The following is an 18,958-nucleotide window of genomic DNA, read 5'->3' on the forward strand; positions in this document are numbered from 1 at the left end:
AGCAGCCTTACCAGGTGAGTAAGGAAGGTCACTTCCTGGCAGGTACGGGAATCTCAGGATATTGTGAGGACTTTTAATAAGAGAGGAATTCACCCAAGTCTATAAGTATTCCAGGCAAAGGATGGTAAGTTCTTGCCTCGGCTTCCTGGCCTGGAGAGGCTTTTAAAAGTTCAATCTGAGACTCGTTATGAAAGGTTCCAGCAAAGCAGCAAGGAGCCTATGCTGTCAATCACTCTTCCTGCTGCACTTATGTAAATAATCAAATTTATTGAAACTAGACTTAATTTGCACACAAATTAGTTTTTCTATGGTTGTCGTTAATAGAAATGGGGGTGACGGTACAGAGAAAATTCTCAGCCCGGAGACTGGCACATGCTAAGTGGGCACCAAACATGAGTTACGTATTTGCGTATACAACCCCGGAACACATATCCCAGCTGAGCATCGCACTGACTTATTTTGTGCTGATGGTCACGGCTGTCCAAGCCAGGCCAGCGTGGCTAACTCCGCCATTTTAGATATTAGGCAGAAAGTTCTATTTGAAGAAAGAACCATTGGCATCACATAACTCAGAAGGGTTTGGAAACCATGGATTTTGAACAATTCATCCCCAGTGTACAGATGAGGAACTGGGATTCAGAAAGAGGAGATGACTTTCTCAAGGCCATGTAGCAAGATAGTCAAGGCTCAGTCCCAAACCTGGGTGGGCTGTGGTCCAGGGCAGGGGGCAGGGGGGTGTAGAGAGGGCCATCCAGTGGGGACTGGGGAGCAGATGGGTACCTTGGAGGCTGTGATGGGCTTGAGACACGTCTGTCCACCATGTGTGAAGTTGCAGGAGACTTCGATGGTGTCGGACGAGCAGCCAAGGTTTGGATCCACCCAGTAGGTACCTGCAGGCAGCAGGGGACGGGGGTGGCATATGTATATGTGGGGAGGAACCCGGGGCTTGCTTCTGCAGGTGGACCCCACACCCTGGGACCCGCTGAGCCCCAGCTGGACATGAGGTCGGGGAGGGTGAGCAGAAAAGGGATTCTATGAGCCGCAGAGATGGAAGGAAACCCTCTGGGCAGAGGCCCCGGAGGGGCCACGTGGTGGAGCCCTTGCCTATGTCGCTCTTGGGTAGCGTCCATTTTACAGAGGGGACAACTGAGGCTGAGAGAGGCTGAGTCACTTGCCCAAGGGATTTAGGGATCGTTTAATTGAACGGTTTCGCCGCCAAGGCTAGGGATCCTCCTAGAGCTTGGTGGGAGTCAGGGCTTCTACCCCATCAACCAGGCACTTCTGCCGGCACTTGGTTTCCCCTTTGGGTTTCCAAGGGAGCCAAAGACCCCAGAGCTGAAAGAGTAGGACAGCCGGCCACTTTCTTGCTCAGCAGAGAGAAGGGTGGCTTGCCCAGCTCACAGAGCTGGTCAGAGGCAGGGCTGACCTTCAAACTCCGGTCTCTCTGCCTCTAAAACTGTGGTCCTTCCACAGCACCACATCAGCTCACAGAGAGAGAAGAGACTTGGATGAGGTGCGGACAGAAAGGGGGAATCCTGGCTCTGCAGGGAAGCTATGATGGGGTCCCCTCCTGGCCCTGGGGGCTTTTTCTGCCACAGCTCTTGTCCCATTGCACGGAAATGGGACAGCTTGCAGATCTGTGGGCTCCGGAAGGGTGGGACCACTCCTCTGTGTTTCCCACTATATCCCCACACCCCAGGAAGCACAAGCACTTGGCACATTGTGGGGCTCCGTGACTGTCTGTTGAGTGAATAAATGACTGCCTCCCCAAGGACAGAAACTTGGCCCAGTGGAGTGGGGCTCTAATGCACCAACCCCCCGGCTCCTCCCGGAACCCCCTGCCCCGCCCTGCCCCACCCCTGGGGCAGGAAGCCCTCGCTTGAGACCGCACCGGCGCTCGTACCATCCACCATCTTCTGTTCACAGTCCATGAGGTCCCGGCAGACCCGGGCGGGGTTCTCTTTGGTGCCCAGGGGCGTCTTAATGCTCTGGATGAGGCTGCTGAGGTAGTGTAAGGTTTTAAAGATCTCCCCTCCCTGGTCCAGCACCAGCCGGTCCGGATGGCTGTAACCCTGTCGTGGGGAGAGAGGGTGGCCATCGGCCTCTTGAGGTCCTGGTCTGGCCGGAGGTCCGAGCCTCCACAGCCCCAGGTTCTTGCTACTGAGGAGACATCTGAGTTCCCAGCAGGGGGCACACTTGGGTCTCCCTCCACTGAACAAATAAAGAGACTGGGGACCAGGGACAGGTGGGGGCAGATCTGCCAGGAGGGCCTGGAGGCTTGAGAGGAGTAGAGGGTCAGCCTGGTTCCTGTGCAGAACAGCAAGGTCCCCGTGAGCGAGGAGTCAAGTCAAATCCCTCGGGAAGGGGTTGGTGAAGGACTTTCCACTGACCCCCAGAATGGAAGGAAGATAACGGGCCTTTCCATCTGTCCTTCCCCCTGGGTCATGAGCCCTGAGAGAGTCACCTCGGCATCACCTCTCCCCAGCATGCTGCTCAGGGCACAAATGGAAATGTCTGAAGGTCTGAGCTGGGAGATAGTGAGCTCCCCATCGCGGGAAGGAGGCAAAGAAGCAAAGGGCACTCCTGACAGGGCTTGACTAGAGGACACCTGAGGCCCTGCTCAGCCTCATATCCTGGGGCTGACTTGATCACCGGCCAGGGTCTTAGCAGAGCCTGTGGACTGACAACGAACTTCCTGCTCCTGGCGGGCTGTGGGACTGAACCACGGAAGCTGCTGTGGGCTCTGGACCCAGCTGAGCATCTCTTCCTGACTCAGGAGGAAAGGGCTCTGGAGGAAAGAGAAAGGGCTCAGGCCTGTTTCTGGCCCCTGCTCTGGCCATGAATCACTCAGTGCAGGCCACGTGGAGGGCACTGACCACACATGGGCCATCACTTCCGTTTCCCCCAGGAAGGGACCCCATGTGGGCAGGGCCCCTGGTGGTACCTCTGCTCTCAGTGCTCCACTAGCGTCCATCCACGTCTGGAAAGCTGCCCCAAGGTCATCTTGTTGCTGTGCGGGGAGAAGACAGGGTGTACCTCCTGGTCTCCACACACCCACCAAGCGGGTGCTCCAGGGTCTGAGCGAGAGCCCTCCCACCCCCGCTTCCCCGGTGGGATCGTGGCCAACAGCATGCCTTTGGTGCAACTCTGTCCTTCTTCCCCTTGCAAACAGGCCCTTCCGCTCCCTTCCTCCAGGCACTTCCATAGTGCTCCAACACCCTCAGGATTAAGTCCAAACTCCTCAGCATGGCTCTAAGACCTGGACTGAGTGCTGTGGTCTCTGGCCCCGCCTCTCTTCTCTCTCCCACATGTGCTCCGTGCACCAGACACACTATTGTACTTCTAAGTTCCTAAGTACCATGCTCTGTCTAGCCACTGGGCCTTTGCACATGCTGCTCCCGTTGCCTCTTCCCTCCCTCCACCATTCCATTTACTATCCCAGTGGTACTCATCCAGGGGAGATGCTGCCCCCAGTGGACGTTGGGCAATATCTCGAGACTTCGGGGGCTGTCACAGCTGGAGGAGAGGATGCTACTGGCGTGTAGTGGGTGGAGGATGTTGCTGAACATCCTACCACGCACAGGACAATCACTCACAGCAAAGAATCATCTGGTTCCGAATGTCAACAGCGCTGCAGCTGAGAAACCCTGCCCTACGCTCATCCTATAGACGCCAGCTGCCATGGGAACTCTTTCCTGACGTTTCTGCCCCCAGGCTGGGTGTGGGCCCCTTCCTCTACAGTCCCCGTGTCTCCCCTTTGGCTTGCACTGTAATTGTCTCACGTACACTTGTAGCTCCATCCCTGGCACTGGGCTTGCCAGAAACATAGCCATGGTCTTGCCATGAAAATAGTGAGGGGGAGAATCTGACAGTGAGTAAAGCGCAGGATTGGGGTCTGGGGCGAGGACTCTGGAGGGACTTCTCCAGCTCAAATCCCAGCCTTGCTACTTACTAACTGCACAATCTGGGCAAGTTGCTTAACCTGTCTTTGCCTCAGTTGTCTCATCCTGATAATGGGCATGACAATAAAACTCTCTCAGAACTGTTGAGAGGAATAAATGAGTTAATACGTGAAAAGCACTTCTAATGCTGTCTGGCATGTAACAAGCACTGAATATATTAGTTAGTATTCGAAAAAACTCAAAACCCTCTCATTTCCCATTTTTTCAGAGGGAGAAGGTTTTTCTTAGATCTCTTCACTTCCCCCTAGCTGGCTTCCTTACTGAATGAAGAAGGAAAAGTGTAGAGGGAGAGGCCAGGGCTGTCATTCCATTTTTATGGGCGAGGCAGAGGGATGGGCAGCGAGCAGCAGAGAGGGGAGAACAGGGGCTCCGAGCAGCTCACGGCCCGAGGGCTCCTCCCCCCCCATTCAGCCCTTCCCCTTGGCCGCTCCCGGACGCTGTCAGGGCTTGCTTCTAACAGTCAATCATCACCGTGGTGAAATGGAGACGGAATTGTCAGAGGGCTTGGGAGGGGGCCATGCTTTCATACAGGCCAGGGTACCCACCAGGGAGGAACACAGGGGCCCCCCCTGCAACCTTGCCCGCCGGCCCTCTTTGGACTCAGAATCTGAGCTGGAAGGACTCTGCGATATTATGATTTATAATAAGAAATATATATTTGGTCTCCAATCCCGTTCCTGGCACAGAGCTCCTAAAAGCCCTGGAATCTCCTGGAATAGGGTCTCTTTTGCTATATTAATGAGGTGACTTTTGGACTGCTCAGTAAGTAACCTAAGGATGGGGGCTTGTGGTTGCTGGAACCAACCGTGTGATCAGAGGGTTGGAACTTGCAGTTACGGCCCACAGTCTCCAGGGAGGGGAGAGGGGGCTGGAGGTCGAGTCAATCACCAGTGGCCAATGATTTAATCAATCATGTCTGTGTAATGAAGCCTGCATAAAATCCCAAAAGGACTGGGTTCAGTGGGCTTTCAGGTTGGTGAACACACGGAGATTCGGGGAGAACAGGGGAGCTCGTGCCCCTTCCCCGTGCCTTGCCCTATGCACATCTTCCATCTGGCTGCTCCTCAGTGACAGCCTTTTACAATAAACCAACAATCTAATACGTAAAGTGTTTCCATGAGTTCTGTGAGCCGCTCTAGCAAATTAACGGAACCCCAGGAGGGCATGGTGGGAACCTCTGGTTTACAGCCAGTTGGCCAGAGGCACAGGTGACACCTGGATTTGCCACTGGCAAATCTGAAGGGGGGCGGCGAGGGGGGGATGGTGAGGGACATGGGGATTGGGGGATGGGGGGGCCAGCAGCAATCTTGTAGGACTGAGCCCTCAACCTGTGGAATCTGATGCTAACTCCAAGTAGTGTCAGGATTGAGTTGAATTGTAGGACACCCAGCTGGTGTGTCCCCAACATTGCTTGTTGGTGCGGGGAACCCCGCTTCCCAACACACACACACAGGTTGGAATCGGTACCAGAACCTTAAAGAGTTGTCAACGGATCTGTACAGTGTACCGACGGGACCCCGGAGCCAGCGGTGGGAGGTCTTCCTGGGTTCATAGTCAGGGGTGCATTCTGACTAAAAGCTGGGTATCCTGCCTCTCAGCCCGGGGCTCTTTCTGCCGCTTCAGGGTCCAGGATCCAGTATGGAGCGGCAAAAGGACGTGGGCAGTTTAGGGCCACCTTGGCCAGAGAGGGGTCCACTGCCGCCACCTGCCCCCGACACCACCCCCCAGGCCTTACCCCACGCAGGCAACAGAGAATGTTCTCCAACTTACAAAGTGAACAGGGCTCCCTGGAGGACCCTGCAAAAGAAGAGGCTGGGTCTGTATCTGACGGGGACCTGGTGCTGCAGTCCCGGGGGCTGTCGGGGCGTGAGAGAACCCACCACGCTGGTCTCTGCCTGGCCCTACCAGGGCTGTGTCACACTGTCCCGGAGGCCTGGCCTGGCCTGTGAAGTCAGGGCCAGTCCTGTGAAGGCTGCCAGCACAGCCTTGGGTTTCACTCAAAGGAATCCCACCTGCTGCCCTGCAGTTCAAGGGGTACCGGGCACACAGCTACCTACCGGTGGGCCGGGCTGCCCTCTGGGACCGGGAGGACCCTGGAGGAAGAGGAGAACAATGAGGCCCTGGTCAAAGGCCTCTCATCCCCCCACCCAGCCCGGGCCTCCTCCAGCAGACCTGAGACCCGGGCACGATGGTGGCCCAGGTGCAGAGTGAGGCCCACAGGGAAAAACGTGCCCAAGGACACGCCTGGTCATGGGCAGGGGAAACCAGAGGGCCCGTCCCTCCCACTCCCCTGTCCCCCCAGCCCTCATACCGCAGCCCACTCACCCTCGGACCTTGCAATCCCTAGAGGGGGGACAGAAGCAGGGAGAAAGAGTCAGAGGACCAGGCTGAGCCATGCCCGCCCCCTGCCCCAGCCCAACCCTGCCATACCCCCTGCCATAGTGTCCCCAGCCCATCCACTCACCAAGTCCCCTCGCCTGCCTTTGTCACCCTTCGGACCCTGCAATAAACCATGGCCCAGTGAGAGGGGGCTCAGAGGGGAAGCCTCACGTCCCAGATGGGGAAACTGAGGCTCAGACTGGCCCTGGGTCACAGAGACAGTCTCGCCCCAGCGGTGTTCCTGGCCAGCCCCCTGCACATACCTGGCGTCCTGAAGGTCCCAGGAATCCTAGGGGCCCAATGATGCCTTCCTTCCCCTAAAGGAGAGAGAAAGGCTTGTGTGTCCTTGTCCCAGAGCCTGGGGAATACAGTCACAGGGACAGGAGGGTAGAGGGCAGCCTGAGTGTCCCAAGGGGATGGAAGGGAGACGTCCTCAAGGGGGCCAGGCCATGCGTCTCCTGAGCCCGTCCTATGTGCCTTGTGGGGGGGGCCACCAGTGGACGGGGGGGAGCAGTGAAAGGGGAAAGGATGGCAGCCCAGCTGGCAGGAACGGCATGAGCAAAGGTATGGAAACAGGAGTGAAGATTGTGGGCAGAGGGGCTCGATGCCGAAGGAACAGGAGGAGTGGCGGCCCTCCGGCTGATGGCTGGGAGCCTTGGGCCTCGGATAACTGTCCCTGCTGGGATAGACAGGGAGACGACTCACCATCAAGCCAGGAGGCCCCCGAGGGCCCTGGATGCCTTTGAAGCCAATGTCTCCTGGGGGGCCCTGCAGAAGGCAGAGGAAGGGCTGCTGTGTCTGGGCGGCCACTGGGCGAGGGCTCCAGCGCTCTGCCACCCGAGGTCTGGCCAACCTTTGCCCTCCTTGTCAAGAGATGCCTCACCCGAGAGGCTCCAGGAAGAGTAACAAATGTGCCAGAGAGCTGGCTCGGTGCTAAATGGTGTGGGTCTCTGGTCTTAATTGTAACAACCCTCTGCTGTTATTATACCCATTTTATAGATGAGAAAACTGAGGCTTGGAGAGACCGAGTAACCTGCTTGAGGCACAGAGCAGTTGAATTGTGGAGCTGGGTTTAGAACCCAGGTCTGCTGGAATGTGAGTGCTGGGAGACACAGGTGTTCATGCTAGACCCTGGCTGTGTTCCAGCCCACCCTGCAAATGCTCAAGAAATATTTGTTGAGTGAATAAATGAATAAATGAACAAGCAGGTGGATGGATGGGGCCCCAAGAGGAACAGTGTAGAATGGGAATCTGTACCTTGGGTCCGAAGAGGCCAGCCATTCCTGGGAATCCCATCTCCCCAGAGTCACCCTGTGGGGAGAACAGGATGAGAAGGGTGCCTGGGCAGTCATGCAGGGCCCCTGGGCCTGCCTTCTTGCAGGGATATCAGCCACTCCACCTCGAAGCGATCAGATGAGTGTGAATGGCTCACAGAGCAGACGCCAGGTCAGCCTGGACTCCAGCGGGGCAGGAGCCTGTGCCCTCTGTCAAATGGGAAAGTGGAGGCCAGCTCAGGCCTTCCACAGGGGATGCTCTAGAGCACTCAGGATCTCCTGTCCCAGGTCTTCAAGGAAGACAGTGGAAGGACCTGTAGACTTCCCAACCCATCCCAAAGGCTCTACTGAGGAATGGGCCCCTCAAAGTAACCCCTAAAAACCGAGGGCCTGCTCTGTGTCAGGCACTCTGCATGCACCACCATGCATGTGTGTTCCCACATCAGCCTGGGGAGACACAATGTGCCTATTCACAGACCAGGAAATAAAGACTCAGAGAGGGCAGGCACCTGCTCAAAGTCACACAGATGTTGTGGAGTGTGCTAGATTCAGATAAGGTTATAATTCCGGAGGCCTGCGTATATGGTTCGTTGTTGCTTAACTTTTTTTTTTTTTTTTAATTTATTTTTGGCTGTGTTGGGTCTTCGTTGCTGTGTGCGGGCTTTCTCTAGTTGTAGCGAGCGGGGGCTACTCTTCGTTGCGGCGCGCGGGCTTCTCACTGCAGTGGCTTCCCTCGTTGTGGAGCAAGGGCTCTAGGCATGTGGCTTCATGGAGCATGGGCTCAGTAGTTGTGGCTCACGGGCTCTAGAGCACAGGTTCAGTAGTTGTGGCGCATGGGTTTTGTTGCTCCATGGCATGTGGGATCTTCCCAGACCAGGGGATCGAACTCGTGTACCCTGCATTGGCAGGCGGATTCTCAACCACTGCACCACCAGGGAAGCCCTGTTGCTTAACTTTTTTTTTTTCCCACGGTACATGGGCCTCTCACTGTTGTGGCCTCTCCTGTTGCAGAGCACAGGCTCCGGATGTGCAGGCTCAGCGGCCATGGCTCACGGGCCCAGCCGCTCTGCGGCATGTGGGGTCCTCCCAGACCGGGGCACGAACCCATGTCCCCGGCATCGGCAGGCGGACTCTCAACCACTGCGCCACCAGGGAAGCCCTGTTGCTTAACTTTTAAAGAAACTGCTCAACTGTTTTCCGAAGTGGTTGTACAATTTTACATTCCTATTAGCAGAGTATAGACTTCCCATTGCTCCACATCCTTGCCAAGGATCAGTACGATCAGTCTTTAAAAATTTTCTCCATTCAAATTCAAAGGTGTGCAGTAGCATCTCATTGTGGTTATAAGGAGCATTTGCCTAATGATTAATGATACTGATCTTTTCATGTGCTTATTTGCCATCTGTATAGCTTCTTTGAAGTGTCTACTCAAACCTTTTGTCTAATTTTTAAAATTGGGCTGCTTATTTTCTTACTATTGAGTTTTGAGTGTTCTTCATATATTCTGGCTATAAATCCTTTACGAGACATATGCTTTGCACTTTCTCCTAGTATGTGTCTTATCTTTTCATTCTCTTAACAGTGTCCTTTTGAGAAGCAAAAGTTTTAAATTTCATTATGTCCAATTTATCAGATTTTCTTTTATGCATCATGCTTTTGGTGTCATTTCTAAGAAATCTTTTTATAACCCAAGGTCTCAAAGATTTTCTTGTACACTTTCTTGTAGAAGTTTTAGCCCTTTTGGTTTTATTTTTAGGTGTATGATCCACGTTGAGTTAACTTTTGTACACAGTATGAAGTATCCAATTGTTCTGGAGCCATTGCTGGAAAACACTATTCCGTATCCACTGAATTACTTTTGCACCTATGTCAAAGATCAGTTGTCTGTATATGAATGAATACATTTCTGGACTCTTTTTTCTGTTCCTTTGATCCGTTAGTATATTTATGGCAATACCATACCTTCTTGATTCCTGTAGCTTTGTAAGTCTTGAAATCAACTACTGTTAGTCCTTCAACTTTGTTCTTCTTTTTCCAAGTTGTTTTGGTTATTCTAGGTCTTTTGCATTTCCAAATGAATTTTAGAATTAGCTTGTTATTTTCTACAAGAAAAACTTGATGGGATTTTGATTGGGATTGTGTTGAATCTATAGACCAACATGAGGAAAATTGACATCTTAACAATATTGAGTTTTTTGACCAATAAACACAGTAAATATCTCCATTTATTTAGATCTTCCTCAACTTATCTCAACAATGCTTTATAGTTTTTCAGTGTACATGTCTTATACACCTATTGTCATGTGTATCTCTAAGGATTTCATATTTTTATGCTATTGTAAATAGTATTGCTCTCTAGATTTCCAATTCTGATTGCTTCTTGCTAGCACGTACAAGTCATTCGAGTATATTGAGCTGGTGTCCTGCTATCTTGCTAAAACTCCCTTATTCTAGTAGCTTTATTGTAGATTCTATTGGGTTTTCTACGTAGACAACCATTTTGTCTACAGATGAAAAGTTTCATGTCTTCCTTTTTGATATGAATGTTTTTATTTACTTTTCTTGCCTTACTGCATTGGCTAGAACTGCCAATACAATGTTGAATAGAAGTAGTGAGAACAGATATCTTTGACTTGTTTCTGCCCTTTGGGAGAAAGAATTCAGTCATTCACTATTTTTTTTTTTTTCGGTTGGGTCGGGTCTTAGTTGTGGCGGGCAGGATCCTTAGTTGCAGCTTGCCAGCTCCTTAGTTGAGGCACGCTGGCTCCTTGGTTGTAGCATGTGAACTCTTAGCTGTGGCATGCATGTGGGATCTAGTTCCCTGACCAGGGATCAAATCCGGGCCCCCTGCGTTGGGAGTGTGGAGTCTTATCCACTACACCACCAGGGAAGTCCCAGTCATTCACTATTAAGTATGATGTTAAATATAGATTTTTCATGGATGCCCTTTATCAAGTTGAGAGAGTTCCTTGGTCTACCAAGTTGAGAAATTTTATCAGAAATGGAGTTGGATTTTATCAATTACTTTTCTCGTACCTACTGAGATGATTAACTGGGTTTTCTTTTTTCACTTGCTAATATGCTGAATTACATTGATTTACTTTCAAATGTTATACCATCCTTGCATTCCTGGGATAAACCTCACTTGATCTTGATGTACAATCCTTTTAATGTATTCTTAGATTCATTTTTCTAAAATTGTATTGACAATTTTTGTATCTATAGTTATGAGGTATATTGGTCTGTAGTTTTCTTTTCTTGTAATGTCCTCATCTGGCACTGACATCAAGGTAATGCTAACCTCATAGAATGTGTTGGGAAATATTCCTCCTCTTCAATTTTCTGGAAGAGTTTATGCAGAATTGGTATTTTTTTCTTCCATAAACAATTATTAGGATTTACCAGTGAAGTCATCCGAGCCTTTGTGGGAAGTTTTTAAACTATAGATGCAATTTCTCTAATAGATACAAGGCTGTTGAAGGCTATTTAGAGTTCCGGTTGGAATCACCTCTCCTCATTCTGAAGGGACCGCTCATATCTCATTTCTCAGCTTTTTTCCACCCCCAAGCCCGCACGCAGGGGAGGCAGAATGGTATCTGTGCCCACAGAGGGTATTGGTCTGCCCTCGTCACAGAGCAGGAAGGTGGCTTCTGGGTCTGTGTGTGTGAACACGTGTGTTCCCTGGGGCTCACTCACCGGCTGGCCTTTGGATCCAGGCTCCCCCTGGTTCCCAGGAAGCCCCGTTCCGCCTTCCGTCCCTCGTTTGCCAGGGGGACCCAGCTGCCCGGGTAACCCACTTTCACCCTTAAAGAAATACACCAAGGTGACCAATCAAAGGGAGAAAATGGCTCGAGGAGAGGGGAGGCGCTGAACAACCATTCCACAGGGTCAGTTAACATCTCCGGGTGCTGGGGCAACAGGCATAGGCCTGGGGGGTGGCGGAGGGGTGCTCAAAACTTCATCCTCCTTAAGGGGAAAGTCTCTTTTCTTACTCTGGCATTCAAGGGCCACTTTCCATCCACTCTCCCACACGCCTCTCCTCTTCATTGTTTCTTCCCAACAGACCATGCAGTCCCCACCTCCACACTTCCATTCACGCTGGCCCTCCTTGCTCATTTAAATCCTCCACGGGCCAAGGCCATCTCTCCCTCTGCCAGCTGTCTTTATGGAAGGTTCCAACCTCTCTCCAACTAAACCTCAAGCTCAGAGAGGGCGAGAGCCCCGTTTGATTCATTCGTTTCAATCTTCCCTTCAGTGTCTAGCCCTGGGCTCAGACTGACTCCTGGCTGCCTCCGCCACCACTCGAGGAAACTTTCTAAAAAGATGCCTTGGAGGGTCTCAGAGCCAGCAACATGCACTGTTCCACAAAGGCCCACAAGAGGGCGCCCATGGACAACTCAACAAATAGTTGACAGTGTCAAGGGCCTGGTAGGGGGCAGTATTACAGCTCTCTGGATAAACTATCCTTTAAGTCAAGTTTAAGCTTGGGGAGGGACCCCTGAGAAAGAGGACTCCATTTTCACACAGGCCCTGGGACATGGGCGCTCACATCAGCACTGCAGTTGGTGTCATTATAGTTAGTACCAAAGCAGAAAGGGTGGAGGGCGGGTAAGGGGATTAACAAGTGTCTGACCTTGAATCCTGGGGGCCCCTGTGCTCCAGGCAAGCCAGCCACACCTGGATTTCCTCTCTTCCCAGCAGGGCCCATGGGGCCAGGGTCCCCATCGTCTCCCTGCTCCCCCTGTGAAGAAAGAGGGCAGAGGAGGATTTTTCATGTTTCAGGAAATAGGCAGCCAAGGAGGCAGGATGACTCAAAACCTGGGTGAAGGGCTTCCCTGGTGGCACAGTGGTTAAGAATCTGCCTGCCAGTGCAGGGGACATGGGTTCGAGCCCTGGTCCGGGAAGATCCCACATGCCGCGGAGCAACTAAGCCCATGTGCCACAACTACTGAGCCCGTGCGCCTAGAGCCCGTGCTCCACAACAAGAGAAGCCATCGCAATGAGAAGCCCGCACACTGCAACCAAGAGAAGACCCCGCTCTCCGCAACTATAGAAAGCCCGCGTGCAACAACGAAGACCCAACGCAGCCAAAGAAAAAACAAAGTAAAACGAAACAAAACAAAAACCTGGGTGAACCCTGGGTGAAGCTGGAGGTTAAACTGAGGGATGGAGGTCATACTGCCTGTGTGTGAGGATGGCTGGACCAGCGGGAAAAATGGGTGGGGAAGGGAAGGGTCTTAAAAACCGGAAGCTCTATTTGCTGGACAGGGCATGACCCTCTGGGTACTGGCATGGAGGAGAGACAGTGAGATGGGCCATAGTCCCAGGTCCCAGGTCCCAAGGGATGAGGCCATTGCCCATGCAGGAGGCTTCTGGATATGCTGGTTCTGCCCATCCAAGTTTCCAAACGCGCTCCTCCCGGCCCATGGCCTACGGCACCCCACCACGCACACACCTCATCTCATATAGAGACACTGTCCCTTAATCCCAAGTCCTGCTCACCTGCTGTCCTGCTTGACCGTCCCGGCCAGGAAGCCCATCTGGTCCAGCGACACCCTCGGGGCCCTGTCTCCCCACCACGCCCCGAGGCCCCGGCAGCCCCTGCAGGCCCTGGCGGTAAATAAGAAGCTGGTGAGGGCTTCTGGGGAGGGCGGGGAGGTGGGTGGGAGAGGAGAAGCTGGGAGTCACTCACCTGGATCCCCCTCCGTCCTGGTCCCCCAGCCTTGCCTTGCTTTCCCTTTGGTCCCTGAAAAATCAAGCGGCACATGATGAGGGCTTCCTGGAGGAGGTGCAGAACACTAGGCGCTCTGGAAGGGGGCCCTTCTGTGGCCGGGCCCTGCCCCTCCACTTCTTGGGCCTTGGCATCTGAATCTGCAGATGGGCCCAAGCAGCCTGACTCAGAAGCCCAAGGTCGAGGCTGTCACTAACCCTGGGTCCTGGGCCCTCACCGGCAACCCTGCTGCAGAGGCTCCGGACCCTGGCAACTTCCTGGTGGGAGCGAAGCCTACGGCTGGCTGGTCTATTTAATCCCCATGGGTTTGGCTCTCCCTGAGGGGTGGGGGGTGGCTCTGCGGGTGGAGGGGTGCACCCCTGGGGGGAAGTTGAGGGCATTAAGGCAGCCTTGGCCCAGCCTCAGTGGAGGCGGATGCAGGAGCCCTGGGTGCAAGGCATGAAACTCCTCTCCACCGCCTCTGAACTCTTCCACGGGCATCACCAGCCCCGTGTCTTCCTCCACACCCCCTCACTTCACTTCTCCCAGTTTTCTCTTTCTACAGTGCGGCATGGTGGAAAGAGAGGCCAGCTTTGGATCTTGACAGCCCTGGGTTCAAATACCGCTGGCTGACCTGACAGGTGGTCTCCCTCCGGGAGGCCCTATAAATGGGGCTGGTCATCCCCCCTCCCTCAGGCTGTCTGAAGGGATCTTGGCCAGGCCACACCCTGCAGGGCCCCTCCCTGTGGTTCCCTCTCTTTCTCACAGCACCCCCAGCCCTCCCTCTCGTGTGCTGTGTGCCTGGGCCAGTCTCTTTCCCTTCCCTGTGGACGGCAGGGCCTCTTACCTCGTCCCCTTTCGATCCTTTGGGGCCCGGCCGTCCCCGGGGTCCCGGATGCCCCTGCAAACCAAGGTGAGATGACGCAAGGCAGCCCCAGGATTCTCTCCTGGGGAGGGTGGCCAGTCTCCGCCTGGAGGGGGGAGGTGTGGGGAGGGGTTTGGGGGTGCAGGCTCTGGGGGTGCCCCCAGCGTCAGGGCAGGAGAAACCAGAATGGGCTGCCCCAGGCGCTCCTGCAGGGAGGGTCCCTTTAAGCTTTAAAAGGCCCAGTTCTTTAATCACCCCGCTGCTCCTCTACCGCCCCCCTCAGGGCAGGAGGGGGATGGGACAGCAAGCACCACTCACGGGTTGGCCCTGCTGGCCTGGATTTCCACGGAGGCCTTGTACACCCTCCTGTCCCTGGAAGTCAAGGAGAGACAGGTGAGGGGGCTCATTCTGGGGGGGGGAGGAGGACCCCAGAAAGCCCTTGTTCTTCCTAGCCATGTGTCATTGTCCCCGAGTCTCAGCACCCTCATCTGCAAAATGGGTGAAATAATGACCCCGCCAGGGAGGATGAGGGTGGGGCGGTGAAGAGCCTGGGGGCTGGCAGGTGGGCGGAGCTTGGAGCGGGGCTCTGGTGCTCATTCAGTGGCTTGTTCACACTGCTTCTGTTGGGAGAGCTGTTCTAGGCCACAGGTGGGGACACTGAGGTTCTTGGAGGGGAGAGGTCTCCCTCCCCCGCCCATCCTCTCCCTCCCTCAGGAAAGATCTCGGACCCTTCCCCTCTCAGCATGAACTACGCCCTGAGCCCTTGCGGGGAGGGGGAGGGTTGTGCTCAAAGCTTGGGCACTAATGGTGGAAGGACAGGCCTGTTTCCTGGCAAAGGCTGTTCTAATTCTAGGTTGCAGGAAACAGAGGCCAAGGAATGCCCTCTTATAACACTCCCGATGCTGCCAGCAGGTAGGAGCTCCGACACTTACCGGGTATCCAGAGTCCCCTGGCTCCCCGCGGTCTCCTCGATCACCCACAGGGCCCTAAACGACAAGGACAACAATGAAAAATGGGCCACTGGGTGCAGGGGATGCCACACCTGGGCCTCCTAGGCCACAACCTCGTGAAGCTCGCAGCAGCCTCACCCCTGCTCAGTTTCCCCGCCCCCTCCCAGGTCGGGGCTCCACCCTGGCATTGGTCCACGGGATGGACAGTGGGGATGGGGGTCTTACCCGATCTCCAGGTGGCCCGGGGTGCCCCTCGGCCGTGCCATCCTCACCCTGCTCCCCCTGTGGACACAAAACTAGCTTTAGGACAAACCTCCTGCTCCTGGTGAATTCTGGGAATTCCAGACACTCTGCACTGAGGCCAAAAGGGCCTTCATCAGAGACGAGGTCCAGCCGACTTAGGGTTACAGACAGAAAGACTGAGGCCAGAGAGGGAAGGGGAAGATGTGGGGTGAAAGGCAGACCTGGGCATGGAACCAGGAATGCAGAACACAGAACAGGGCTCTTTACCCTCCCCGCTGCTGGACACCGCCAGGCCGATGCCCCTGTCAGATGGGGTAGCTAAGCAGAGACCTTGGTCACACCCAGCTTTGCAGGGGACCAGCTGCCTAGACCTTCAACAGGTCCGTTCCCATCTCAGAGCTTTCTCAGCTGCGGAATCAGGGTGAGGAGGGGCGAAGGGGACAATGGCAATACCCATGCGGAGTGGAGTGGAATTCCATGAAATGACGCAGAAGTCCCTGCATGGTCCTCAGCAGTGACAATAATTCCAACAGCTGGCAGGCATGGCACTGCCACGGCCGCACACAGGCACTCACTGAATCCTCCCAACAACGCTACAAAGTAAGTGATATCATTCTCCCCATTTTACAGATGAGGACACTGAGGCACAAAGAGATGGTGTGAGCTGCTCAGTCATTCAGCCCCCAGTGACACAGTTCCCTTTCTCTGACCCTTGCTGGGAGAAAGTGGGCCGAGAACCAGCTTCAGGACAAACGTCCAACCCTTGATGGGAGCCCCAGAGAAGGCCCTGGGCTGCCCCGGACGGCACTCAGCAGTCGGCTAACTTGCAGGTCTTGTTCATGTGACAGTTTCCTATCTGCAAAACGGGATTGTCATGCCTCGCAGCACTGCTCCGAGGACCCAGTGAGCAAAGGTGTGCTGCTGCACACAGAGTAGGGGCTCAGTAGAAATTGCTGTTGTTGATAATAATAACAGCAGGGAGGCTGTGTGGCATGGAGGTGGTCAGGAAGACCGCCGGAGGAGCAGAGTTTAGAGCCGAGGTCCTTGGGCCGCGGCAGGCCACGCCGGGCCCTGGGCTACCCACAGGACAGGTGGCTGGACACCATGTGTCAGCTACAAGGAAGGTGTCAGCAGGACAGCAAGTGGCAGAACCTCAGGGCTCAGAACGTTCCAGCCCCAGACAATTAGTGGCACCTCCCATGGGGGTGCATTCTGGGCAGGGGGCTCAAGCCAAGGCACCTCCGAGCCCCCTCGCTGTTGGCAGGGATTGAAGGGGAGGCCTGAGAGGCAGGGGAGAGGAGAGCCATCCCTGGGACTGGAGCCTGTCCCAGGCCCGAATCAGTCCAGAGGGCCGGTGGCTGTACGCCTTGGCCCAGGGCCTCTGTGGCTCTTGTGGGCAGAGATCGAAGGCATGAGGGACTTGGCCTGAGGCCTAGAACCAGTCGTACCCGGGAAGGGGGGGTGGGTGGCCCAAGGAGTGGGGATTCCCTTTCCTCCCTGACCACTCTCTATGGCTCTTTGTCCCGGGGCTCCATCCCACGGTGGAGGGAGATAGCTGGGCTGGGGGGTGTCGGGGAAGGGGGCAGTGTTTACCTAGTGTGTTCCATGTGCCAGGTACTTCATGAAGTATGTTTCATACATGGTTTCATGAACTCCATATAGCACCTCTATGCTGCTGTGACCACTGGTCCCATTTTACAGATGGAGAAAATGAGGCCCAGGGAAGGAAGGGTCTTAACCAAGGCCACACAAGACTCAAGGGGATGTCTAGGCCAAAAGCCAGCTCTACAGATCTCCCCCCTCCCCCACATGTGGCTGAAGTTTGGGGATGCATTTTTTAGCACCTGAAAGCTGGCGGGGTCCCCCCATTCCCCATCTTTCTCCTTGTTCTCAGAGTCTTATCCCATTTCCCCAGTCCCTCTGGCCGCCACCTTTGGAGACAGACACATGCCCCACAGGGAAATTCCAAGTTGAACAATATATTGGCTCATCTAAGTGTCTGTTTCTGGCTGGAAAAGCAAGGCCTGGCATCGGACAGAGTCTGGATCTGGTCCTGCCACACCTCCCACTGATCCTGAGCTAGTCCTGAAGCATCGTGGAGACTCAGTTTCCCCACCTGTCAAGCGGGACCCTTACACTTCTGTGCCAGGGTCATGGTAATGATTATGGAGAAATCCTGGCTGGAGAGCTTTGCTTCGGGGGTCTTCCCCAGGAACCTGCTCTCTCCCCACCCCCCACACCTGCCGCCAAGCTCCATCCAGCTGTGGTTATTCAGTCCTGTGAGTATTTTTACTTTTGAGTTCTTTAGGGCATCATTCCACAGCCCCTAGCTCAGGGCCGAGGACATACTAAATAAATCATTATAAATCCATAAATACCTGTTGGTTAGCAGATGAATGATGCTCTCACTCATAATAATACTTATGTCAGAAAGTGCATCTGGCTGACATGTATGTGATGTCCTCCTTAGCCTCGTGTTCCCGAGGTACCCATCCACTTAACAGATGAGGCAATCAAGGCTCGGGGAATGCTGGGGCCCTGCCCAAGGCCCAGAATCAGGGCAGATCTGGGGTTAGTGTCCAGTTCTCAGCAGCCACAAGAACTGCTTCTGGGGATGCAGACGACCCAGAGTGCAGGCACCCTCTTGTTTCAGGCTCCTACACCAGCCCCGGCAGACCGTGAGGGCCGAGGAGGGACTCGGGGTTCTGAGAGACACTTTCTGCAGCTTCCTGTGGGATGTGTCAGAGCCTGTGGCCAACTCTGATTGCAGATCTGTTCTCCAAGCAGGAGGAAGGGGCCAGCTGGACGGCAAACCAGGCCAGGGTGATTCACCCAACAGCGAGATGTAGTTAGTGGGGAGCTGACTCAGCAAAAGAAAGGCGGGTTGGTGAGCAGGGGGGCGAAGAGACAGCAGTGGGGCGCCTGCTAGGAGCCCGTTCCAGCTGACCCATCAGGGGAAGGGGGAGGGAAGGAAGGAGGGGCTCAGAGCCACTAATGTAGGAATCAGAGACTTGGGTCCTGGGCCAGCTTGGTGCTGCCTTGCAATGTGACCCTCAAACTTCTGGGCCCCCGCATTCCCACCTGCATAGTGAGGCGGGCCACGGTGATCAGCAAGGTTCCTTCTACCAGTTCCTGTCCTCTACCGAATCTGGAGCCAAGGCATGGCACCTGGACACGTCTTCCCTCCGCCTGGGCGGTTCCTGGCCTCGAAATGCAGGTACTTCTCACTCTCCATCGTAAGCCCCCTCCTGGCTCTCACTGGGTGATTTCGTTCACAAGTGAGGCTTCAATGCCCATGTTCACACAGATGATGGCATGCATTGTTACATGACTGACGTCCATCTCCCCTGGCTCAACCAGAAGCTCCAGGAAGGCAGGAACTGCGTCCACGTTTGTTCTGGTGCCAGGCACCCAATATACCTGTGCTGAATGTAGGTCTAATGGCTCCTGCCTGCCGGCCACAGCTGGGGTGACACTGGCCTCCTAGCTGGCCAAGGCGTGAGCAGGGATGAGCCTGCCGTGAACCCACGCTAGCCCAGCCGCAGTGACCCAGGGGCTTGCCCCTGCCAACCCCG

The 18,958-nt window shown here is 54.6% G+C and overlaps 1 protein-coding gene across 1 annotated transcript in view; it reads right to left on the reverse strand.

Moving 5' to 3' along the window:
- The window catches only part of COL27A1 (collagen type XXVII alpha 1 chain), a gene marked incomplete at its 5' end in the record, with an annotated part of 142,909 nt that overhangs the window by 8,551 nt on the left and 115,400 nt on the right, over positions 1-18,958 (reverse strand). Inside the window, 18 exons of the mRNA XM_082656534.1 lie at positions 781-890; positions 1,904-2,072; positions 2,945-3,010; positions 5,733-5,759; positions 6,020-6,055; positions 6,288-6,305; positions 6,427-6,462; positions 6,605-6,658; positions 7,047-7,109; positions 7,599-7,652; positions 11,312-11,419; positions 12,249-12,356; positions 13,118-13,225; positions 13,308-13,361; positions 14,173-14,226; positions 14,509-14,562; positions 15,123-15,176; positions 15,366-15,422. Coding sequence (XP_082512660.1) covers positions 781-890; positions 1,904-2,072; positions 2,945-3,010; positions 5,733-5,759; positions 6,020-6,055; positions 6,288-6,305; positions 6,427-6,462; positions 6,605-6,658; positions 7,047-7,109; positions 7,599-7,652; positions 11,312-11,419; positions 12,249-12,356; positions 13,118-13,225; positions 13,308-13,361; positions 14,173-14,226; positions 14,509-14,562; positions 15,123-15,176; positions 15,366-15,422 — 1,230 coding nt within the window. The remainder of the gene's footprint in view (positions 1-780; positions 891-1,903; positions 2,073-2,944; positions 3,011-5,732; positions 5,760-6,019; positions 6,056-6,287; positions 6,306-6,426; positions 6,463-6,604; positions 6,659-7,046; positions 7,110-7,598; positions 7,653-11,311; positions 11,420-12,248; positions 12,357-13,117; positions 13,226-13,307; positions 13,362-14,172; positions 14,227-14,508; positions 14,563-15,122; positions 15,177-15,365; positions 15,423-18,958) is intronic.

Source organism: Grampus griseus (assembly GCF_964374135.1).
Source record: "Grampus griseus genome assembly, chromosome: 6".
NCBI classification, from domain to species: domain Eukaryota; kingdom Metazoa; phylum Chordata; class Mammalia; order Artiodactyla; family Delphinidae; genus Grampus; species Grampus griseus.